At 38.3% G+C, this 26094-nt stretch overlaps 2 protein-coding genes across 2 annotated transcripts; one reads left to right on the forward strand and one right to left on the reverse strand.

Moving 5' to 3' along the window:
• Window positions 1-447: 447 nt before the first annotated feature.
• LOC144657200 (uncharacterized) lies at window positions 448-1715 on the reverse strand. Its single transcript, XM_078517514.1, has one exon. The coding sequence runs from the start codon at window positions 1698-1700 to the stop codon at window positions 693-695; it is 1008 nt and encodes a 335-aa protein (XP_078373640.1). The 5' UTR covers window positions 1701-1715; the 3' UTR covers window positions 448-692.
• Window positions 1716-1797: 82 nt separating this feature from the next.
• Window positions 1798-3844, forward strand: LOC144657940 (uncharacterized). The gene is made up of 2 exons (XM_078518277.1): window positions 1798-1876; window positions 2034-3844. Exons 1-2 carry the CDS (start codon window positions 1798-1800, stop codon window positions 3590-3592), a joined length of 1638 nt encoding a protein of 545 aa, XP_078374403.1. The 3' UTR covers window positions 3593-3844.
• The last annotated feature ends 22250 nt before the right edge of the window (window positions 3845-26094 follow it).

The following is a 26094-nucleotide window of genomic DNA, read 5'->3' on the forward strand; positions in this document are numbered from 1 at the left end:
CCTTCGAGAGGAGAGAAGGTTTGGACGGGGAAGGGGAGAAACGCCCATTTGCTACTTCTAAACACGGGTCACGGACGGACCATTACTTTTGAGAGGAGGAGATAGTAACTAACAACAACATTTTTTTTTAAATTCATGAACAAGTGCAAACATTTTCTCCACTTAATGAACATTCTATTTTATACTCATCATATTTGCAAGCACTTTTTAGGCTCTGCAAAAGTTTCGTCTCTAATCTATTAGAACTTCGCCTTACGACCACCTCGTTAGTCGGCATTTTATTTACCACCCCAAGAAAAGCTTAGTCAGTCACTTTCTTATTCAATGACCCTTTTAGCTACCCCGTTTATATGTATAGATTTTTGTGGCTCGTCTGTAAAGGAGTTCTGTATGACCATGTAATTTGAGATGCCATTAAATAAATAAATAAACAAACAAACAATAGATTTTGTTATGAAATTTAGCGATATAAAATCACGACGTTTCGACCTCTCCGAGGTCATTTTCAAGTGCGAATAAAAATATAAAATTAGCATAAATATATTAAAATAGTAAAATAGGCAAAATTGTCACGAACGCTGAAATGCGATAAAATATGTAAAAATAAGTGACAAAATATTAATGAAGTTAAAAGGGGTTAAAAAACTTAAAAATACAGAAACAATAAGAGTAATTAAAAAGAAAAAACCGACCTAAACAAATAGTTTTGCGCGGATGGAATCGCATTGTTTGTTCAGAGTTGGTTTCAGTTCTTTGATAAAAAACATTTCATAAATAAGGCAGTCAAACTTGCTCTGACACTTCTTCAAAATTCTAAAAAACTGCGCAATGTCATCTGGGGCCATATCGTGTTGTTCCTTGAGGTGATTACCAATGGCCGATCCCTTGTGTTCTTCAATTCGTTGGTGAAGATGTCGGCACGTGTATCCGACATACCCTGCATCACACAGGTTACACTGAAAATTATACACAACGCATTGTTGATTCACAAGGGGTGGCTTGTCTTCCCTCACTTTGATTTCATCCTTGATTTTCCAACTCGTGTACACGGGGCTGATGTCTACCTTGATCTTCCGGCTGAGATCTCCAAGTTGTCTGCGGACCGAATTTGCAGATTTCTGGTCTTTGAAAGGCAGCACGATTCTGATTGGGTCTTGCTTCTCAAGATCGTTTTGTTGGGTAGGTGCACCCTCGGACACTTTAGACTCAATAAATTGACGGATGGTAGACTGTACAAGTTTTTCTGGGTAGCACAGACGGGAAAAGGTCACTTTGAGGCGTTCACACTCTTGATGAAACAATTTCCACGAAGAAGAGAGCTTGAATGCACGGTTGAGCATGGTGTTCAATAGTGATCGTTTATATCTTACATCCACATGGCTATGATCGTGTAACAATAGCCCGGTGTCCGTAGGCTTTCGGTACACCTTCGTGTCTAAATGGCATCCATTCCTGATGATATCCATTCCCAAGAAGGGGAGTCTGCCATTTTCTTCAAGCTCCATTGTGAAGTTGATAGAAGGATGACTGTTGTTTAATGTAATTAAGAACTCAGAGGCTGTTTCTACATCAGGCATTGCGCTAAGCGTATCATCGACATAGCGTTTGTAGAAGGCAGGCATCTCGTTTCTGGTTTCTAATTGTTTCTCGATGTTGCACATGAATGTGTTAGCCATGAGAGGTCCCAGTGGCGAACCCATAGCAACACCGTCCACCTGTTCGAAAAGGCTTCCTTCGAACTGAAAAAGCTGATTTTTCGTCGCAACTCGTAACAACTCAATCAGATCCGACTTCGTGATGTTAAGATTGTGTTCTTTGTTAAACCAGTCGTTTTCAAAGGCTCTTTCTGCGATGTTTTCAATGGTTTCATCTACAGGTACGTCGGTGAAAAGTGAAGATACGTCATATGACACTAAGATGTCATGGTCGTTGATTTCCATCCCATGGAGTTCATTGGCGAATTGGAAAATGTCACTATGTGCGTCTGTTGAAGGAGTCATCCATTAATGACGAGACAAAGTTCACGCCCGTAGGCCTTGAGAGACCAAGAACACGAGGAAGACCTCCGAAGCATTTCCATCCGTTGCTTCAGAAAGAGAAAGAGTTATCCTCGGTGGTACAAAGAATCTTGCCCAAAGCTATTGCTGATTCAGTAATCCAGAAAGGCTCGAGACTTGCCCATCTTTGTGGTTTGCCAAAAACCCACAAGAAGAAGCTAGCCATGCGTCCGATACTGTCGGCTACTGGAACATACAATTACAAGCTTGCAAAGTGGCTGGATGAAAAGTTGAAACCCTTGTCCGTCAACGACCACACCGTCAGTGACATTTTCCAATTCGCCAATGAACTCCATGGGATGGAAATCAACGACCATGACATCTTAGTATCTTCACTTTTCACCAACGTACCTGTAGATGAAACCATTGAAAACATCTCAGAAAGAGCCTTTGAAAACGACTGGTTTAACAAAGAACACAATCTTAACATCACGAAGTCGGATCTGATTGAGTTGTTACGAGTTGCGACGAAAAATCAGCTTTTTCAGTTCGAAGGAAGCCTTTTCGAACAGGTGGACGGTGTTGCTATGGGTTCGCCACTGGGACCTCTCATGGCTAACACATTCATGTGCAACATCGAGAAACAATTAGAAACCAGAAACGAGATGCCTGCCTTCTACAAACGCTATGTCGATGATACGCTTAGCGCAATGCCTGATGTAGAAACAGCCTCTGAGTTTTTAATTACATTAAACAACAGTCATCCTTCTATCAACTTCACAATGGAGCTTGAAGAAAATGGCAGACTCCCCTTCTTGGGAATGGATATCATCAGGAATGGATGCCATTTAGACACGAAGGTGTACCGAAAGCCTACGGACACCGGGCTATTGTTACACGATCATAGCCATGTGGATGTAAGATATAAACGATCACTATTGAACACCATGCTCAACCGTGCATTCAAGCTCTCTTCTTCGTGGAAATTGTTTCATCAAGAGTGTGAACGCCTCAAAGTGACCTTTTCCCGTCTGTGCTACCCAGAAAAACTTGTACAGTCTACCATCCGTCAATTTATTGAGTCTAAAGTGTCCGAGGGTGCACCTACCCAACAAAACGATCTTGAGAAGCAAGATCCAATCAGAATCGTGCTGCCTTTCAAAGACCAGAAATCTGCAAATTCGGTCCGCAGACAACTTGGAGACCTCAGCCGGAAGATCAAGGTAGACATCAGCCCCGTGTACACGAGTTGGAAAATCAAGGATGAAATCAAAGTGAGGGAAGACAAGCCACCCCTTGTGAATCAACAATGCGTTGTGTATAATTTTCAGTGTAACCTGTGTGATGCAGGGTATGTCGGATACACGTGCCGACATCTTCACCAACGAATTGAAGAACACAAGGGATCGGCCATTGGTAATCACCTCAAGGAACAACACGATATGGCCCCAGATGACATTGCGCAGTTTTTTAGAATTTTGAAGAAGTGTCAGAGCAAGTTTGACTGCCTTATTTATGAAATGTTTTTTATCAAAGAACTGAAACCAACTCTGAACAAACAATGCGATTCCATCCGCGCAAAACTATTTGTTTAGGTCGGTTTTTTCTTTTTAATTACTCTTATTGTTTCTGTATTTTTAAGTTTTTTAACCCCTTTTAACCTCATTAATATTTTGTCACTTATTTTTACATATTTTATCGCATTTCAGCGTTCGTGACAATTTTGCCTATTTTACTATTTTAATATATTTATGCTAATTTTATATTTTTATTCGCACTTGAAAATGACCTCGGAGAGGTCGAAACGTCGTGATTTTATATCGCTAAATTTCATAACAAAATCTATATCCAAGAAATTACTTAAACAAACAATAGCCGACAAAAAAATCACCTCCTTTTTGTAAAACCATCAAGTAAAACTTCTTGAGAGAGTAGATCGATTAATATTAGCCAAGAGTCGTTTGAACAAAAGTAGGCGGAATTTAGGGTTCCCAGGTTTCTTTCCCGTGTTGCAGAAACTATTAATGTTAAGCTACTGTGATGAAGTTTTGGTGTCGTTCATTGTCTATTGAATCCTTTGAATGAAAGGCTACACAAGACTTAAGACGAACCGGCATAAAGGAGGAGAGAAAATGCAACACCAGGAGAAAGCTCCAAAGCAACAGACGATAACTACTTGAAACGAAGAACGAGGAAATTGGTCAGCGGCTTAAGCCACGTGACACAGCGAACATTTGAGAACTCAAAGCACAAACAAAAGCAGCCTTCCTTGAGGGAGAGAAATTTAAAATACACGAAAAGTTAAAGTTAAAGGTGGAAAAGTTATGTTCATTAAGGTGGAAAATGTCCGTAGTTTAAATCAGGAAAGGCGATTTGCAGCATTCGTCTACAAACTTCTGTTTGTGGAAAACATTTTCAAATGCTGTTTACATAGTGCTTTGTTTTTTCATGTAAAATTGCTTTTCACCGATTGTTCAGGTCTTTGTCAAGCTTTCTTGATCTTTCTTTTCATGTAAGCATTGAAAATTCACGGTTGTCTTGCCCATCGTTTCTTTGTCCTTTCTTTAGCCGCTTTGTAACAAGTTGTTAAAACAATTTTGCGTTAATTAAGTGATGACTCAAATCACAGCTACAAAGGAGATTAGCTCACCTGTTGCATGAAGTTTTACTCAGGAAACTGAATGGAGGAAATGTGTCACGTGACACGCCACAAAATCGTGATATTTTACCTGCTGCGGTTCTCGATCTTTGTAGTTACTTAACCAAAATAGAATGAAAAATATTTTGATACGACGATTGTTTTCGTAACGTGACTTGATCTAATTTTTTTTTTGCTCTTTCGAATCAATATAATGTTTTAATAAAACGAATTTTGGTTTGAGTGACTTTTAGCACGTCGCTTCGATGACCTTCGACTTGATGACCTGAATTATAGGTTTTCTTTCGCCAAAAAAGGTGAAAAGGTAAGTTACGATAAAAAAGGCGTGTGGTCCAGCGAAAGATTTCATGCCTATTTGTATGGTGCTGAATTTGAATTAATGACTGACCACAAACCCCTGGAATGTATTTTCTCGCCTAAATCCAAGACCTGTGCTAGGATCGAGCGATGGCTTCTCAGAATGCAACCTTACAGATTTACCGTGAAATACGTCCCAGGTCCCCAGAATATTGCAGATTCTTTGTCACGCCTACTACATCCAGTGACGCCGTCAAGAGACGAAGACTTAACAGAGGAGTATGTGAAGTGGGTGGCTCAAGAATCAACGCCTTGACAACTCGTGAAATTGAGAGAGCATCAGAACATGACCCAGAGCTGAAAAGTGTGAGAGAATGTCTCTTGAATGGAAAGTAGCATGCCATAGAATTCAAAGAGTACCCACCTGTGCGAGGCGAATTAAGTGCGATTGGAACGTAAGCAACTTCGTAGTCAAGTACTAAAGTTGGCACATGAAGTTCATCCTGGAATTGTATCAATGAAGAAACGTTTGCGAACCAAAGTGTGGTGGCCAAGCATCGACAAAGAAGCGGAGAAAGCTTGTAAGACCTGTCATGGCTGTCAGTTAGTTTCAAACCATCTGAACCTGAGCTGATATCACGTAAGTGTTGCCTTCTGACTTTTTGGGTCCACTGCCTTCCGGTGATTATGTCTTTGTCGTGGTGGACTACTACAGCCGATTATTCAAGATGGAATTTACCAAACCAACTACCGCTGAGAAGATTGTATCATTGCTTTCCAAGATTTTCGTCCCTCGCGGCCTTCCTTTGTCCCCAAGGACTGACAATAGACCGCAGATTGTCAGTGACTATTTCGAGAAATACTTGGAGGAGAACGGAATTGAGCACAGGAGAACCACACCTTTATTGCTACAGGCCAACGGTGAAATCGAAAGACAAAACCGCAGTATCCTGAAGCGCCTGCGTATTGCTCAAGAAGAGGGTCGCAACTGGAAGTCAGAGATGGACAGCTTCTTAGTGATGTATCGTAGTACACCACATTCTACAACGGGGTTTAGCCCAGCAGAATTGTTGTTTAGAAGACGCGTCAAAACCAAACTACCCCAACTCCAAGAGTTTCGTATTGAAGATGAAGTCAGAGATCGTGACAGTGAGCGGAAAGAGAAAGGGAAGGTGTATGCAGACTACAGAAGAAATGCACGTGAAAGCGAGTTTCAAGAAGGTGATAAGGTGTTACTGAGACAGGAGAAAGAAAACAAACTTTCAACACCATTCAAACAGTCTCCCTTTACAATTTTTCAGAAAAATGGCAATAGTATTCTTCTTGAGGCTGATGGTGTACAGGACCGTCGGAATGTGACTCATGTGAAAAAGTATCTAGAGCGTGATAATGATGTATTACCAGCCACCAGTAAGTCATCAGATGTTTCGGAGGCTCAGAGAGCAACACAAACTTCACCAAGCCGAGAGTTTAGTGAACCTGTTCCTTCTGGAACAACAAGTAAAGACAAACCAGTGGAATACAAACATGTCATGGGACAAAGTGATGATACTACCTCACGGCCATCAAGAGTCAAGAGAGTGCCCTAGATCTAGGCTGCGTTCAGTTGGCCCCAGGGTAGAACTCCTAGATCCAGATGTGAACTGGAACTTTGAACTGAACTGGAACTATCAGTTGTTGTGTTACATTTGTACTTATGTCAGTTTAAAATGTTCAGCCATTGTTAGTTTTGGAAAAGACATTCAGGGACACTTGCATGCTAAAAAGTTGGTAAGGTTTTATTCTGTTTTGTTGCCTTCCAAAACAACGAGTTATTCGAACAATAGCAAATGAAGAGTGTTTAAGGTACGTCAAGTAGTCAGTGATACAAGACATACTTCTTAAAATAAATTACTTAGCAGCCATTTTTAACTGACCCGATGTCGACATCACTTCCATCTAACCGCCAGTACTGAGAATCTTCCGAACCTGAAAATCAAGGAAAGCCACATATCTTCTCTGCTATCCTCTGTTCAAACTTGTTTGTTTTGTGGTGCTTGATTACTTGCCTTATTTTTGCATAAATATGAAAAGTGAGGAGATGTAAAAAAAAGCCCTGCTGTCAATATAAAACTTTCCTCACTGGTTTCCAAACACTTTTTATTTTCTAGAAAGAATTTAATGAAATACCTAGACAAAACAAAACTTCTTTTACTTCCTGGCATATGCATTGTATATATGAGATGTAAGAATCATTCAGATCTCACTGATTGTTCTAACATTAAGGTCATTTCTGAGATTTTTGTCAAACCAGTTTCGATTGCCAACTGGTTGTTTATCTTATAGGAACTTACATTTTGACATAAATAGACATAAATAATTTGACATAAATGCTCGCTCAGGAGCAACAACACCTTGGCCATACGCAATAATTCCTTATAATATCATTATTATATTCCCGATTGCGTGCTAAATTCAGATTTCAGACGATTGTTTAGAGAGAGAATTGGTAGGTCGCCAGACTCGTTTACAAGAAAATGACGATTCACTTCTCTGGCAAGCTCCAGTCAAAAGCCGCCATTTTTAATGCGTGTGTTTTAATCAAGGGTGAAATAATGCGCATTAAGGATAAGCAGTACAGCTCATTTCTCAGTGCAGTAGGTGATTTAGACTGATAAACGAGCCACAAAGATACTTTTAGCAGACGCAAAATAATAAGATATATTTATTATACGATATTGTAATTCCCACTGAAATGAATTTTAAAAAATAACAACTTACCCGATTCTAAATCAGCAAAAACGTTAGAGCAGCACTGTGAAATAGAATGACAAAATATTTGAATTAAATTTTCTAATATTTAAAATGTTTTATTCATTTCTAGTTTTAACTGAACAAATAAATAACATAAAAATAATAAACATATCTAAAGCAGCAAGTGCAAAGCACTATTGTATATATATTGTAATATTCCTTTCTGCGGGGGAATGGGTCAGTTATTATTCGGATGTTCGTTTCTAGTAACAATGAAATTCCTTGGAAATTTCTCACTCTCCTATTGGTTTTCAGATGGTTTAAACACGTTCGTTACATCTGTAAAGAGCCTTTGCAAGTTTACCCGAAAGGTGGCAAAAAATTGCGACCCGCAAAAGCCCACTTCGCGTTACCAGGTGCAGGTTGTACCCGGTATACATGTATTTGGCACCATTCTTATCAAGAACTTTCTTCTGTTCTTTACGTTGTTCTGTTCTTTTCTTAACGATGTTTTACTTGACACTCCCTCTTCTGGAAACCGCTGGGGACAAATACAAGGACAATTTTTTTTCGTCGCTCCGCGTCGATTCTCTCATTCGACCGGGAAAAATTTAATTAGTATTACAATTTTCTTAGCCATAGTCTGACATCAAAAGGGAAAAGGTTTAGTCAGAGCTAGACAGCCCGTTTTTTAATTTATTTTTTATTCTACCATAACCAAATAGCTGTACATGGCTTCAGACGCATTAAATCTTCGTTGCTCATAATAAGTAGAATGCAAGGACGTTATATTTTTGCATTTAAGTTCATCCTGTTCACTTTTTGTTCATTCGAGGTCCATGTCGTTCTTTTTTTGCCACAATTCTTTTCGCATAAGACAATATCCTGTCTTACTGAGACCAATGTCATTAAGGGGTTTATTAATTATTCACTGTACTCACCACAAGTATGATCCACATTAACATGATTATACAATTCCACCTGCAAGTAAATAGCGACATCACTTTCCCTTAGCTTTTGTCTCAGATTCGTCCTGTGGTGAAAAAGTTTTTAAAAAATCTTAAAAAATCTTACTCCATACTAAATAAGTGGATGTTTGTGAATTCTTTTATGTTTTTTATTTTCCAATTGCCGCATAAGAACATTTTCCCTTTCAGTTAAAATGCAGTTACCGAAATTTCTCCCAAACATGGGCATAGAGGAATTCTAAAATGTGATAGGATGCTAGAAAACAAGCATTTTGTCGAAAACTTAGAACTACCTAATAACTTAAATATAAACAGTTGACTGATTTTGGTCTCTGCGGACCAAAATCCATAGTTTATTTTTTCTTAAAATAAATCTTGTTTATATCCGGATATATCCGATAATGTCCCCATTACACTAAACCCGTAATGTTCTGCAAATATCCTTCAAAGAAAATTACCTTAACGTTATCTTTTCCAGAGTCACAGTCTGATAATTCACGTTGTTCAAACTGTGAAAATACTGTGAGTCTGTCATACAGAAAGAGACGTTTGCAAATGTTATGGTCGAAGAGTAAGAAGGCGTGTGCGACTTTTGTCATGTTTGAGACAGTTATTAGTATAGCATGATAATAATGTTTGTTTTGAGTGGGATCCAAATGACGCCTGTCATATCGCATCGAAAGACCGTAAACGAACAAGTCTTTTCATTTTTCACATATTTATTTATTCCATTTTTTCAAAATTTTAAATTTAGTGGTTATATACAAAACAACTAGAAAAAGAGAAATGGAAAAGGGCAAGAATTTAACATTAAATTACATCGGGTTTAGGATAACAAAAAGTAAACTTAACATAAATGAGGAAGGGATGTGAAGTAGTCAGTACTGAGCAAAATAAATCTAGTAAAGTGCTTTTTTAAAAGTAAACTATCTTGAAATGAAAGTTCTCAAAAACCAAAACGCAGCATAAGTCTTGTAATAATTCAAAAGTCTGAGGGAACAGAAAGTAATCGTCCCATCACAGTGAATCGGTCAAATTTACTTAGCGTGCAGTGACATTTCCTCTTTTGTGAGGACTCTGAACATCTTTAGCGTACAATAAATAATAAAATTTATCCTTAAAAGATTGCTTGTTCATAATGTTTAAAACTTTTTCAACGTCACAGCCTTTGAAGGAAATGAAAAAATTAAGTTTACAGCTACTGAGTATATTGTTTATTTGCTTACCTTACCACAATCAGTAAAATTGCTCTTCTTAATAATATTCTCAGATTCTAAAGAAAAAAAACTTGAACGAAGAATTCCAGGCACGAATAGAAATTGTCTCGGCATAGTTCGCTCCTTGATCCGTTATCGAGGATGATAAACGCTACCCCGGGACGCTACCCCTGGAACAAGTAGACTGTCGTGGTAGCTTCAATGTTGAAGTAAATTATGCACGAGCTCTAAATCATCTTGAATGGCTTCTAGAGCTTATATCAATAATTAAACATGCTTCCTTGTGGAACACGATCTTATTTCACAAGCGGAATAAATTAGATTACTGAGATGGAAAAATATCAATCAGACGATAACACAAGCTATTTGGGAAAATCTTTTTCAAATTCTCCCAACATGAGTGGAATCCAGGACATTCCACACACCGGTTGGTCGCTCTAGCACTGAGCTAAAGGAAGCTCATAGGAGCGAGACTATTCAACTATGTTTAAAAAAATAAATAATCCTCTTCGCGCCTAGGAGGCACATAAGGCTGAGACCAGCGATTTCCATTGCTCCCTTTCCATGGCTGCCTTCTCAAGTTCTTTCCACGTCTTCCCTGCTGTTTTCATTTCTGCCTCGATTGTCCTCCTCCAAGTCTCCCGTGGACGTCCTTTCTTCCTTCTTCCACTATCCGGTGTCCATCTTAATGCAGTTCGTGTTATGCTTTCTCGACCTTTCCTGATAACATGCCCTAGCCACCTCCATCTTCTTTGCTTTATTACCATGGTGATGTCCCGTTGTCCTGTCCTTTGATAGAGTTCCTTGTTTGTGATCTTCTGGGGCCAGTATATCCTGCATATCTTTCTCAGGCATGAAGTGCGGAAACCTGATAGTCTCTGGCTGTCTCTTTGGGTAACCCTCCAGCATTCTGCACCATACAGTAGTACTGACAAGACATTGCTGTTATAGATCTTTATCTTGTTTTTTTTTTTTCACTGATGTTTGGTGACCTCCATACTTTATTCAGTTGGACAAATGATGATTTGGCCTTCTGGAGACGGTTGGTAATGTCTTTAACCGTGGCATTGCTTTTGCTCATAACACTTCCCAGGTAAGTAAATTCCTCTACTTCCTCCAAATCTTCATTCTCCAATTCCACTGGTAATGGTGTATCTGTAAGCTGCATTGTCTTGGTCTTCTTCCTGCTGATGCTCAAGCCCAGTTGTTTGGCAGCTACCGAGAGGTCTGATCGTTTTCGTTGTAATATCTCTAGTAGAAGACACTAGCGCCACATCATCGGCAAAGTCTTGATCTTCCAGCAAAGACGTCAGTGTCCATCTGATGCCCCGTCTTTTGTTGCCTATTGTCTTGCGCATTATCCAGTCAATGGCTACTAAGAATAACATGGGAGACAAGACGCAACCTTGGCGCAACCCGCTCCTAACACTGAACCAGTCTGTTAGCTTCTTCTTATGGATAACACTGCAAGTGAAGTTGTTGTAGAAAAGTTTGATGATGCTGACAATCTTCTCAGGGCACCCATAGGCTAGCAGGATATTCCATAAGGTGTCTCTGTGAATGCTATCAAAGGCCTTTTCCAGGTCTATGAAATTCACGTGTACCTTGGTGTTCCACTCAATACACTGCTCAAAGATATTCCGGAGCGTGAAAATGTGGTCTATGCATCCTACCCCTGGTCTAAAGCCTGCCTGCTCTTTTCTTAAGATGGTGTCGATGGCATCACTGAGTCTCATATGAATGATTTTACAGAAGATCTTGCTTGGTACCGAGAGGAGTGTTACTCCTCGCCAGTTTGTGCATTGTGTCCTATCCCCCTTCTTGGGGAGTTTAACGATCAGTCCCCTACACCAGTCTTCAGGTATGGTCTCGGCATTCCAGTCGTATAACCAATCTGTTGCAAAGCGGATGTCAGTTTTCAGTATCAACTATGTTTTAATATCATAAAACTTCTCGTTTACTGCTGGGATTGTGTTCGTGTTTTTCTCGTTTTATTTCATCCTTCCTGTTTAAGCACGTTGTCTAGTAACATTCCGATCTGTGTAGTTTGGGATTCTGTGCATGCCGTTTGGCCATGTCACCTGTTCACATCTTACATTTCACCTCACCCATGAATTACCACAAGTCGGTTGGGGGAACAAGAGCCGTTATTGAAACACTAGGTGGGGTTTTCGATTTTTACTATTCCCTGAAAAAATAAATATAAATACCCCGTGCCAGGCGTGCCATTTGGTATAGCATAGTTCTTTTTATGACCCGCTGGAATGCCTGCACATTTGCACTTCAATATATATAACATGCTTCATTAGAATAAATAAATAAATAATAAAATGAATAAATGGGAATTTACAGTGGGATCTTCCACTAGGTGGTACTCTTTGATCCCACTGATTCCAGATCGAATTGGAATTTGGAAGTGTTGGTTTTTGTGGAGGGAGGGAAAACCGAAGAACCCGGAGAAAAACCCTCGGAGAAAGGACGAGAACCAACAAAAACACAACCCACATATGGTACCGGGCCGGAATCGAACCCGGGCCACATTGGTGGGAGGCGAGCGCTCTCACCACTGCGCCATCCCTGCTCCCCGAATAAGAAGATTTTTCATCAAATCATAAGGGAGGTAACGCTGTTGGTTGCTTGAAACATCATGGTAATTTTGGACGAGCGAGTGCTGAATATTCCGTCAAGCGTTCTCAGTGTTTAGTTAGGATGAAATGAAACTGACGGACAAGGGATTTTAAGTCAGACCCGTCCCGTTCCCGCCTTTTTTCACTCGCCTCTTTTAATTCAAATCAATTGTGTTCAATACGTACGTTTTGAAGCCTTTATTTTTCCTTTTTTATGCTTCTCGATCAACATAGCCTGCGTCGCAGCTAGATCAACAATAATGAAGGAAAGTGGAGCCGCCTCACCGCACCTCCGATACGCCTGTGCTTTGATGAAAATCCCCAATAATGAAAAGTTTCATTGATTGAATATTTTCAGAATTAATTGCAACTCGAAAACAAAGAGGTTCTAGAGTGCATTTGATTGGGAAATCCGGCTTAGATTTTTAAATCCAGATTTCGGATTTCCCAATAAAACAAAAATCCAAAAACGGAGAGGGATTTTAAACCCAACCTTGAATTTCATCGATTTTTTTGGGAAATCCGAAAAAGAATTTGCAAAATCGTTCTCTTGAGAAGCGGTCTATGATCCGCCAACTGTCAGCGCGTCCAAAAGATATGTCCCACCTTAGGATTTTAGGGGTCATTTCAGTTGGGCGGATTATTTGGGTTATAAATTAAGGTTTGGATCTGTTTCACTTTTAGCAGAAAAGGGTCTGTCCTTCCAACCTGTTGGGTCGATTTAAAATCTTTAAAGTTAAGATTTATCTACGGACATAATGATTCCTGCTACAAACGGCACAAATATGGCCTATATATTATGCTCGAAATTTTGCCTGCAAAATTTATCCATCTCTAAACTGCGTTGTTTTTTGATCAAGTTCCTTGTACATGAAGTAAATCGTTTTTGTATTTAGGCTTTTGTCTCAATTGAAGCGACGTTTGGAACTGCGTTTTATTCAAACAATGTTTGAAATTTGAAGCCTGGATTGCGAACCAATCAGATTATGAGCGCGATTTCGCTAATTATATGTTCTCATGGTAACTTTATTTCATTTCACTGTGCGCTAAATTAATAAGAACACCAAAATATCAAAGCCAGTTCAGTGTAGTTGTCAAAATTTCTAAAACCAATTTCAGCCCTTAGTCGGGATGCGAAGTGTGGCATGTTAAAATGTTTTTCTGTTTTCTACGGGATGCGCCAAATATATGGTCTTGGCTAATTCCGAATTCGTAAATATTTACCCCTGGCTTACTTATTTGTTTATTATGAAGAGATATTTTAGCATTATATATAATTTCTAAGTAAGAGGCTCAGTCATTTTAATTTCCCTATGCAAATAAAGCAAATTTTAAATTTGGCTGTCTGTTGCTACCAAACTGCAGGGAAGTCGACGTCTAGCACAAACTACTTTACAGAAGTAACAAATACAAAACAGGTTTGCGATATTAAAAATTGAGTTTTTGGTTATGTTTCCATTAATTTTTCTCAGTGAGACACCTGATGACCACTCTTAAAAGTTTCGAATTCTGAAGGAAATATATCCGATCTTTTATTTTGACTTTTTCTCTATCGTAGCGCGGGCTATCGAGAGTTGTTTGACTCAAATCACAAACGTTCCCGATTGAGAATTGACGCCGATTCTAGAGGTCTAGCAATATAAAATGTCGTTCCTTACACCGATAAAACAATTGCACTTTTTCATTAAAGCAGAATATATTGTAAAAGATTGATTAACCAACTACATTTTGTTTATTCAAATTTAATCAACGTTTGGATTATTTTGAGATTATGTACAAGTTTTAGTGCTTTTACTTTGTTATTAGCGGAGCTCCTTAGCGGCCCGTAAGGGCCGCAGAGCGGAGCACCATACCCATAAAAAAAAACACATGAAAAAAAAAAAACACATGAAATAAAATATGTAACCTATGCATCCGAGTTTTCATGGTCATCATGGCTAGCGGCATGCCTCGCGGGCGCGTACGGCGTACGGTGTTGCGCACATCCGGGATCTTGAAAGGTCTTGACAACTCGCGCAGTACTGGCGCGAAATAATTTTGCAGTGTGAGGTCTCTTGGCAAAGAAATTTTCAAAATTACTACGTATTTTTAAATCCTATTCAGCTAGTCTGAAAGTTAGAACTTGAGACAAACATATTTATTTTGGCTCCTTGTTATGCCGATGACTACAAACGAGAGCAGGGTAAACTTAACTTCGAGGAAACAGGGTTTAAGCGATTTGCGACGGGAAAGAGATCGCGAGAGATCCAGAAAACCCGGACAGAAAGCAGGCGAAAAAGTATAGCAAAGCGCCTGTCGAACCTGGTAGCAAAGTAGCGAAGAAAAGCGACTAAAATAGCAAGAGAGGTGCCGAGAAAACAGGCAAAGAAATAGCGGAGAACAAGGGAACGGAGATAAAACGAGCAGACGAGTGTACCTACTGCGGCCAACTGGTGAAGGTGAGTACAAAACTGCAGTGTTTCCGTCATTTATACGCAAAGCTGTAAGCTTATATTTACGGCACATTTTACTTGCTTTCGCCACTAAGCATTTCTTTGACATGAACAATTTGAAAAATACTATTCTTAAAATTCAGTTTTACCAGGTTTTACTGATCAAATAGGAGGATTTGATTATGTAAACAAATAATTTTGGGCCTTCGAGTAACGAATTCACAAAGAATATTACTTCAACACATCTCGAAGAAAATAAAGCTTACGATTTTTAAATGCTTGTGATATGATTATTTTTTTTACAGTGCTGGAAGAGCAGCTGAGATGAGAATGAAAGTGATGTAGTTTCACGAAGCACCTGGATTCGTTTCTTGAGTGATAGTCGATTAGTGTATGCAGTTTATTGATATTATGATGGAGGTAAAATTACTTTCATTTAGTGAGTTAACTCAGCTTCATACTTAGCTCTTCGTTCCCAAATATATTAAATAATCCACTTTCATTAGTTTTTCACTATTGAGCATGTGATTACATAAAATACCAATTTTAATTTTGAGGTTTTTTGCTGTTTATTCAGAATTCAACAGTAAATTTATATTTGTCATAAAAAAATAAATTTGTGGATTGAAAATGCACACAACAAAGGTTAATGATATAATGAATTTTGATTCATCCAGAATTCAGCGCAGCAAATATATAATTATATTCTTTGAGAAATTAATGTGGCAATGTTTTTCCTATGCATGTACATGTATATATAGGGGTAGAGGGGAGGGGGAGTATTTAAAGGCCAAACCTTTTAATTAAGAGGGAGTGTAAGGGTTGCAGTGGTCTTGAGTTTATTAAAATATTTACAGTAGAACCCTGCTAACTCGAACTCTGAAGGGAAACGAAAATAGTTCGAGTTAGCGGGTTTTGAGTAGCGGTTATTGAATATTTTTTTGCCAATTTAATTAATCTATTTTTAAGCACTTAGTATCAGTACTTGCATTGAATATCTTCCAGAAACTCTAAAGCGACCACACATTTTTTTTAGAGTGGAAAATGACTTAAATAAGATCTGTTCATTGCTATAATCAATGGGCAACCGTTGCGAGTTGCAAATTCCGGAATTCGATTATCAGGGTAAAAATTTACCCAATTTTTAGGAAACAAATTATTCGAACTGTTTTGAGTTACCGACGATAACCGAGTAAAATGACTGAAAAGTGGGGTCAAATCCAAGAGAAAGAATGAGTAAGCAAGTTTCGAGTATCCGAGTTCGAGTTACCGGGGTTTTTTCTGTAGTTGACCGCAGTTATCAGTAAAAAAAAATAGTTGTCTGATACATCTCTTTAAATATATAAGGTATCCTTTCGCATCCAGTAGTTTTGCTCACTTTTACAAGCTCGTGTTTTTTTTAATTTCATGCCTTTCATTTTATTTAACTGTGGCGATTCAGGGTTAACATGAGTCAGAGACACAAAAAAGAATGTGGACAAGGACATCAAAAGAAAACAGGAAGGATTAAGATTATCCAGCTTATTTTGGGTGTCTTCATGATGCCATTTTCAAGAGACTAGTAAATTCATTAAATTGAAATCAAGAAAAGCTGCAAATGAGCAAAGTTTATATTTTAAATTTAACGTATTTACAGTGTACTTCAAAAACAACTTCTTGATTGACCTGTCTCTTTCACATCTTTTTAGATGTAACAAGGGCATTATGAAGTGATCTTTTTAAGAATATGCAGCCAAAACAGTAACAGCAGAAATGAATGGGAGTTTAAAATTTCTATTTTCAATGTTTTGGCTGGTAAGAAACCACATGTGACCAAGCTAAAATCTCTTTGGCCGGTTAACATGACCTTAAGTGTCCAAATATTTTGAGCCCTCGACTACACAGGACTTACATTAGTTGTCTAATTACTTATATCATAAGATCTTTGTTGATCTTGGGGGAGGTAGTGGAGTTAAAAAGCAATGTAATAATTTGAATTTGGATTGGTAATGCTGAAACTGGTGGTACTGTAATTCTAAAGTATAGACGTTAAAATCGTGATTGCAAGCAATATGCAATAGCAATTTCATTCTTATGTGTTGTATGCTGTGTACAATTTATAAGAACAGCTATAATGTTAAAATTAGTGAAATATTCTAAAGCCAGATAAAATTTGCAGTATCCATTAGGTACCATGAAGCAACCAAATTATGACTCATTTGCTTACTTTGTGAACTCCATGACGAATGGGCAACATGACTCCACAAAAATGTGTACAATAAAGCATACAAATTTTTAAAAGAGCAGTTAAAGTATTGATGCTATTTTTTTTTCTTGCATAGTTTTATACACAAGCAAACATGATTCTATTTTTTCTGCGTAATCAAAGAACAAAACTGAGTTTGAGACTCACAAACAATATTCTATCTTCCCAGAATTTTTTTTTTTATTTCTGTAAGTGAAGTGAAACCCCTTAAGAGGAAGGGGACTCAAAAAGACATGTAAAAGTAAAAAAGGTGCTATCATCCTTTTTTTGGGGGCGGGGGGTGGGATGGGGTTACAGAATGTCCCTTCTTTGCTTCCAGTTAGTTTCACTCCGGTTTGCTTGTAGTTAGGTTCACCCCTGTTTGCTTGCAGTTAGCTTAATTCATCCGGTGTGCTTGGGATTAGCTTTTACTCTAGTTTGCTTGTGGTTAGCTTTCACTCCGGTTTGCTTGGCATTAGCTTATGGCAATATGCTGTAAACCCTTTGCTACATGTATGACCTCTGCCATTTCCATTCAAAATTAAAATATAGGCAAATAGTGAAAATAAAAACGAATGAATGAAAAAAAGAAAATTAACCATATTCTTAATTTAGATGTATATTATTTCCTTTATACTCTAAATGTTAAGTGATTTGCTAATTTACCACGTGATATGCCTATCTACCCCAACATGCAGCCCTACTACCCCCTCCTTATCTACACGAAGGTTACATAATTACCCGTTTTGCAGCATAATTTCCCATCCAGACTTCTGGATCATAATGCTGTCGGTGGAATTAAAACGTTTTGATTGATTTTGTTTGTTCTCGGCTTATTTGGTGTTGCTGTATACGGTACTCCCATATAAGGGCTATACGGGTATGTGCTGCTCAACAGGGTGTGCCTTTTGCCTCTCTGACTCTGAAACAGGGTATACAAATCACCCTTTTGACTGTGGAACACTATCAAGTTTAGCTATGAAACTCCGCTCCTCTCATTGGTTTTTCTCCAAGCCACAGACAAAGTCAAGTGAGCGCTTTGTGATGTACGCTAGTGTTTTTATATCTATCTTCATATATTTTTCATTGTGGATATTGTCTGGAACAGGGTACCTATTTTGCACTGTTTGTCTGGAACAGGGTCGCAAATTGAGCCGTTTTTCTCTGGAACAGGTCCAGAGTCTCAGCGACTCAGTGGCACTCCCCTTTAGTAAATTTTAGGTAGTACCTCTTCCCCCCCCCCCCCCCGGGACACGGTAAAAAAAAAAGTAAGTAACAATATTAATATTTATAAAAAAAACAAAAAAAAACGAATATTATATTCTTAGCCTTAAAATTGTACAATGGCTTGAATTCAGGTTTCAATAAAGTGCAAAATAATTAACTGGGGAGCTCCGCTTTTAGGCTTGCCTAAATCTATATATTAGTACTATACAACACCTCCCAAGTCCATGGTTACCGCGTATTGTATTTAATCACATATTTTCAGAACACACCATTTGTTATGACAATATAAATAGAAACAAAGGCCTGTTATTAACAATACTGGACCACACCGCCTCTTATTTACAGGAAACGTGTAGTTCAGTTTATGTTGGGCTTTCTTGATTGAAAAGTGTATGTGTTTTAAACATTTTACTGTCTAAGTTTAAACGCGTCTATATTGTTTTTGGTGTCATTATTTCCAGTCTTGAAATATTTTCTCCAGTATTTACTGTTCCTGATTTTGTAAGTTCCTCCTCTGCTCTTTCTTTCATTGCTTCGTTGAACAGTTCCTCCGTACATTGTATCGAGGCTTTATGGTAAACAACAGTATCAGAGTAATGTTTGCACGAACTTGAACCAAACTGCAACAAACGAAATCCCCGGTGTCTCACTGGTTTGACCCCTAACTTATCTACTAATGTACCTATGTAAACGTCTTCGAGTTTCAAAGGCTTCTTAACGTCAAACAAGTCAACCAACTTATTAACCAGATCCCAGGATAACAGATAAGCTGGCCCGTTGCAGAAGGCTGGATATCTAGTTCCGTTGTATTCTTCCACAGATACTGCATATTTTCCCCTACGATGAACTATCCCACTGCTGGCCACGCGCCCCAAATAAAGCTCTGTTTTCGGTGTGTCGGAATTTCCAAGATATTCCATCAATCTGTAAGGATTAACAAATACATCATCGTCTGCTTTGAGAAGGAATTGAAAGTCGCAGTACTTTGCCGCCCATTCAACACCCATTTGCGTCTTCAATGTTAGATTGTAATAATTTTCATTCTGTGTTCCTCGTATAAAATCACCGTATTTCAACCCCTCATCTTCCAAATACTTCTTCTCGGTGCTGTCACCCACGGCTTGGCCAAGAAGAAACATCGTTTTCCATCTTGCTTTTAAGGATGGATCGCTGGCCCATGTTTTCCGAATAATGTTCCTTCTATCAAAGTTAGCAGGGGCTGTAAACACCATAATCAAAAGAAATAATTTTTCTGTGCACCGTTTACGAGATATTAAATACGTTCGGTGTGGAAGAGGTTCCACTTTCTTGATTGGCGATGCAGCCTGCACAATCACGTTAAAATGTAATGCACCTTGTTTGTCCCGTTTGTTTAGTGGAATGAAACGATTCAAATACGGGATAATGGAAAAGATTAGTGTTACAGTAACAGTGCCCGCAATCAATAACGAAACGTAAATTGTTGACTTTCTTCTGACAAAGCCCATTTTTGTCCTGCCTTTCACCAGGTTTCTGGGTTATGTTCGCTTCCTTAGTCCGCTACTTCAAGGCCTTTGTTAGCATTAGCGACGTATTCACAAGTTAGAAGAGCAAGCAAAGCCAACAAGCCAACCATATATGAGATATTCATAGAAAGTGGAAGCTTAGGTGAAGGCAGTGTGTTTGTCATTATGAGATATGACCAATCAGTAAGACAGTTGTATTTTTAAACTAAGGTGGTAAAATTCTTAACGTCTTTCTTCGAAATTTTACACCTTTTCCGATTTACTTCAAATTTGTTATTCTGATTGGTTTTAAGTATTCTTTTCTTCTATTGAAATTTCGAGGTTTACTTAGATCTGTACAGAGGTCTACCCCACTGAAATGTCTCTGTGACTGCCATACATTTTAGACGCGTACGTACACAAGTTTATTAACAAGTCGATGAAATACAGTAGTCACTGTTAATTACGAAGAGATACGGTTGAAACGTTGTATGGCTACAGGATCAGACGATAAATCATAAAAATCCTCGAGAAGCGATCTATCGAAGCGAATGGTACTAAACCTTGAGGACGAATGACAAACTAACGGTGAAACTTACACGAATAACCAAACGAAACAAAGCGAAATTATGCATAAGAAACCTAACAGAATATAAATGGCACGAAAACACGAACGCGAACGAAAACAAAGAAATAACGAAAAAGAAATATTATGCAAAATAACATTAATAAGACAAAGTCAAATGCGGGAGCAACAGTCTCATCTTTGCTACAAGCCTTAAAATTAAAGCTGAGGTGGTCAAGCAAATCTTTTCCGGGAACAGTTAGCCTCTTTTTTAAATGCGAAAGAGCGCCTGATCAAAGGTTACTTGTTCTCTTCCATAAGATATCATACAACTCACGTCGGTTTAAAAGTTCCTTTCTTTTGGCACAGAAAGAAACGTAAAGCACCCAGTTTTCATTGAAGCGTTTTTAAACAGAAGATAAATAGCAGGAATTTTCCGATCTCCGTGCGATCAAATATTTTTTATGTTTGAATATTGTGCCAGATTAATTATGTAAAGTTTTTGATTTGTATTTCGGTTTATTACGATAGAGAGAGTGGGGTGAAAATAGAAAGTTTCCGCGCTTATTAAAAAATTGTGTAAATGGGATTATAAATGGGTTAATGGAATGTTTTATTCAGAGCAGAGCATTAAAGGTATTTTTCCACCTTTGAACCATACAATTTCGCGATTTCGCCAACTCGAAAAAATACATGGGGAATTCTAGCAAATTCTATTACTGTAGCTGAAATGCCTGGCTTTGAGGAAGCCCCCAGACAGCCTTTAGATACTGTTTAGACAACACTTAATATTCAGTGGCAGCTGGTTAAAAGTTATGTTACTCTAAGTCATAGTTTTAATTTAAAAAAGAAAACAGAAAAAAAGAACGTGTTGTTTAAAGCAAAGAGCGCACAGTTTTTCAATAAAAGGTTCGAATCGTTTGCATTGAACTGTCCTGTATCCAGCAAAGCGACAAATTAATTTCCGGAGACCTACAGATTTTGAGTGTGGAATAAAACAAAATGCACAATAGAAAGAAAATCTTCTATAGTCATTCTTCCTAACAAAAATCACAAAATAATGCCGCGGCATTGGTAAAAACAAAAAGTAATTTAGGACTACGTGTTATTAAAAAGCTGCACATCTGGAGGTTTGCCCACAATTCAGTGGATAGATTTGGGCTACTTTAATTAAAATTTTAATATTTTATTTGACTTACTTTTAACACCTTCCAGACTCTCACACTTTCCCTTTCGTGTGACAATTTTACATTCTTCAATGGAGGCCTCCCAAGGAATAGAAGATACAAGAAGTGTGATTAGAGTTGCTATACACACATCGCTTATGGTTGTTTTGATATGTTTGTCGTTAACAGGCAATATCTTCGTCTGTTTCGCCATGTATCGCAATAGAAGACTTCGAACCATCACCAACTTGTACGTGTTAGCGCTCGCGCTCTCAGACTTGTCAATGGCCATTTTTGTGTTTCCATTTTCTACGATTGCTTCGGCTTTACGCGAATGGCCTTTTGATTACAACTTCTGTCAGTTTAATGGTTTTATGTCGTACTATTGGGGTGCTGTATCAATTTTTATTCTGGCTCTTACAGCAATCAATCGATATTTTTGCATTGTCAAGCCTCAATATTATCAAACTCGTTTCACGAAAAAGAAAACCGTGGTATCTCTCGTGTTAGTCTGGATAATCGCATTGTTTCTGGGTATCCTGGTTGTCATGGTAGCCCATGTCGAATTTCAATGGCATCCCGATAATTTATACTGCAGAGAAGTGTTACCTCGAAACATGTCCCAGCTGGTTGTGTTTTTGCTGCTAGTTGGTTGTTTTATTGCTCTTCCATCATTGTGCATTGTTATTGGTTACGGAAGCGTTTTCTACGCTATAAGAAAACACAACAATGCCGTTGCACCATCTTTGCAACGTGGGAACAACTCTGAATACAGGCGAGCCGAGGAAGTCAGGACATCTCGGATATTATTCGCTGCAGTTGTGGGTGTTTGTGCTTGTTGGGTGCCGACAATTGCTATATTAATTCTAGAATACGCTTTCCAATTGCCACTTCCTTCGACTATTGCGTTATTAAGAGTTTTATTTGCATCGTTTAGCTCGTGGATAAACCCAATAATATACGGAGTGATGAACCGCGCTATGCGAAAGGAATTTCTAAAAATATTGCACTGTGAGAAAGGAAACTAACTGTCGATTATTTAAACTACAGGCAGCGTTAAAAATCGTGGTCTTATTAACCGGGTTTAGTCCAATAGTCACACTCGTTACACGAATTAATCACATCTACACTTGGTCTAAGTCAATGTAGTGAAATGGGCCATCCACGTTATAACAAAAGATTCTTTTATAACAAAAGCAACGTGACAAGTACCCTTTTTCCCGTAAAAGACTGAGATAGTTTCCTTGATATTTCAATAAACAGAAACCAGTCAATAACATACATTCACAAACATATCAGCTCGAAAGAAATGTCACTACGGATTTCGATGACGATCGATTTGTGTATAATTCAAAATATTTATGAACTATTTAAGCAATAGAGACTTTTTCCGTGTTTACATAGCCTCATCTCAACCGAGGGGGTTGGGAGAATTCGAGACAGTATGCAAACCCGAGACGCAGTCGAGGGTTTGCATAACTTCGAGAATTCTCCAACCACCCGAGTGTAGATGAGGCTGAAACACGGAAAAGTCCCTATTAATTTTTCAAAAATACACAAATGAGGGATTTTGTATTTACATCTGAGAAATAGATTTTCTCAAAACGCGCATTTGACAACACATGAACCAATCAAAATGTGTAGAGTTCACTAAAATTGTGGCAAGTAGCGCCGTGTCGAGCGACCAGAATCAGAAAAGGAAATGACAAAAACTAAAAGAAATGCTAAAAAACTACGCCTGTAGGAAAGAACAGATGAGGAGTTTATTTAAGCTGGAAATGAATGTCACTGTGCTTGATCGCCGAAGTGAAGTGAACTTGCCCGAAAATGATTTGGCAGCCCGAAACACGGTTAAAAGTCTCGCAATGCCTTGTGAAGTTTTGCAGGATAATTAGGAATCTACCGCACCCAAATTCGCAAGTAGCCAATCAGAAGCGCGACACTGTCTGATATCCTACGAATCAAGTCACTGACCTGATATGCCCCCATATCACGGTCATGAGTAAATAGTGTTACTGTGTGATGAATTGAAAAGACGTTTTACCAATAGAACAGAACTTCGTATTAAATTAGCGGTGTTAAGAGGTCGTAAAAAGAAAAACCCCCGCAGAGCGCGCCGCCATGCGCGATTGCCGACGAGAGAGACACAGAGGAAAAATTGAGTCGGAATCAATTTTTCGCTAATGAAAATGTAAGAGAAACTCAACAAAGAGTGGAAAAGGAGAAGAGGAACTGTAAGTGCGAAGACCAAGTCAAAGACGTACCTGCAAGCATGGCTCAACAGAGCGAAAATATAACCGGATTTTTTGCTGAAGGAACGGAGCGTCCACCAAAATACGAACCAGGCTCGACCAAACTCGCCTGATATGCAGCCGAAGCGTACCAAAAAGCTACGATAGGTATAAATAACACAAGAGTGGACTAGCGAGGCCGGTAGCAAGGTATGCATTTATTGTACGGTAAATTGTAAGATAGTGATCTAAACGAGTCCGGTTTCTTCACTGTCGTTTCCTCCGTCTTGTAATGTTCTCAAACGTAGAATAAACCTCAAAGAAACATTCGCTTGGTCACAAAATCTCCATTCTTCCTCTTCCCAAGCCCATTTGAGAAGAAGTAGATAATGCAATGTACAGTAGAAACGCTAAGAAAGGGAGATAATTAGCGTATTTTAGAGATTGACGGAAAAAGACGGACGATCGGCCGGCAAAGTTTAATAAGAAGTGGAAGGACCTATACACTAAAGAATGATAGGAAATTGTAGTACAAATGAAAATTGAATGTTACTGCGTATCTTGTTGATATTTTGTCGTTCGCTTGAGCTCCTCCACGAGCTCGTCTAGCGCTCACGATAGAAGCAGGCAAAGCGCTGTGGTCTTTTTTTTGCTTGTTTTCCTCGGGCTAAGTAGGAAGAGAAGCCGGAGCACAACAAAATTGGTATTCCAAATTTGATGACATACTTACAAGTCTTTGGAGTTATGTTAAATGTGCGGGAACACAGAAACCGTGACGTCACAACCGTGTTTACATACTCTCATCTAAACACACCTATCGACCAAGAGAGCGCGCGTAGTATCTCAATTATTTTATAAAAAAAAGATACATTAGGTAGATTCATCTGAGGAATGTAGTTGGGGTTGGAAACCTGTCATCCTGTTGATATTTTAACTTTACAATTTGAATTCGATTTTTCACCGTTCCCATAATACAAAAAAAAAAAAACATTTGCATAAGCATTGTTTTCAATTTCCTCTTGGGATTTTCAATGACGTACAATCGTTCCCAGAGAAATTGAAGACATACTAATGCAATTGTTTTGGAGGGGGGGGGGGGGGGGGGGGCAAGAGAAAACTAAGGAAATTATGGGATCGTAACGCAAAAAGAAAAAATTCCATGCAAATTGTCGCGAAGCATTGGGTCGTCGTTTAAGGTGGCTCGTTATAGTTTACTCAAAATAAAACATGCCTGTGTTTGGTGTTTTATCGCAGCTATACCATATACTATTTTAAAACAAGCTTATGCAAGTTTTACGAATAAAGAAATTGAGGCCATTGAGACGTCAAAATTGCCGTTGCAACATCATAATTTATGAGGTCAAAGATACCCTATTATGAGCAACCTCGTTCATAGGGCTTCCCCAAATTACTAAGGGAAAAGCCCTGGGAACGAGGGTGTATTTTGAGGCTACTAACTCAAAAACTACTCTGTGGAAGTTCTTGATTTTGATATATTTTTATCTAATAAACAAAAGAAACATTTTTGCCAATTTGAAAAAATATGTAGACAGGATTCGGGCTTGGTACGTCATAAATTGAAGGTGGTTCTGAACTCCAGGTAAGGTAAGGTAAAACTTTATTTATGCAGGGTGGCCCATTCAGCACAGTGGCTGGTCTCCAGAGGGGCCCTGCTAAATACAATTTCTAAACATATAAAATATCTAATTGTTTAAAATAGTTATAAAAATAGAGTTAAAAGCTAATATTTAGTAATTGAAATAGTTATATAAAAGAGTTTAAAAACTAAAGCGAATTACAAGCATGAACTGGTATATAAAAAAGATAAAAATCGTAAATTAGGTGCTATGAATTAAGTGGGCACATACAGAAGGTTTTTAAAAATTATATGAGATTCTTTTAGACAAAAAAATTAGACAAAACATATATGAAAAAAATAAAAACTTTTACAGTCTAGTTTTTTTAGATTTTAGTTTCAAAGGTCAAAAAGAAGGTATCTTTGCGATTTTTGGTCGTTGCTATAGCAACGATTTTTGACATCACGTGACTTAAATTTGTTCATTGGTAAAACCTTTACAGTATTGTACTTAAAGTTCAACCTTAACATTATCGTTTAGCTGCAATAGAATGCCAAATATGGGAATATATAAACCGTTGCGAGCCACCTTAAATAGATTTATCTATAACATAACAGAGATACGTTCACAGAAAGATGATCTGTGTGTTTTGGTAAAAGAATTTGTGATGTCAGCTGTATTGTCTCGGTT

The sequence above is a fragment of the Oculina patagonica genome, chromosome 6 (assembly GCF_052425735.1).
Source record: "Oculina patagonica isolate OP01 chromosome 6, crgOcupat, whole genome shotgun sequence".
NCBI classification, from domain to species: Eukaryota; Metazoa; Cnidaria; class Anthozoa; order Scleractinia; family Oculinidae; genus Oculina; species Oculina patagonica.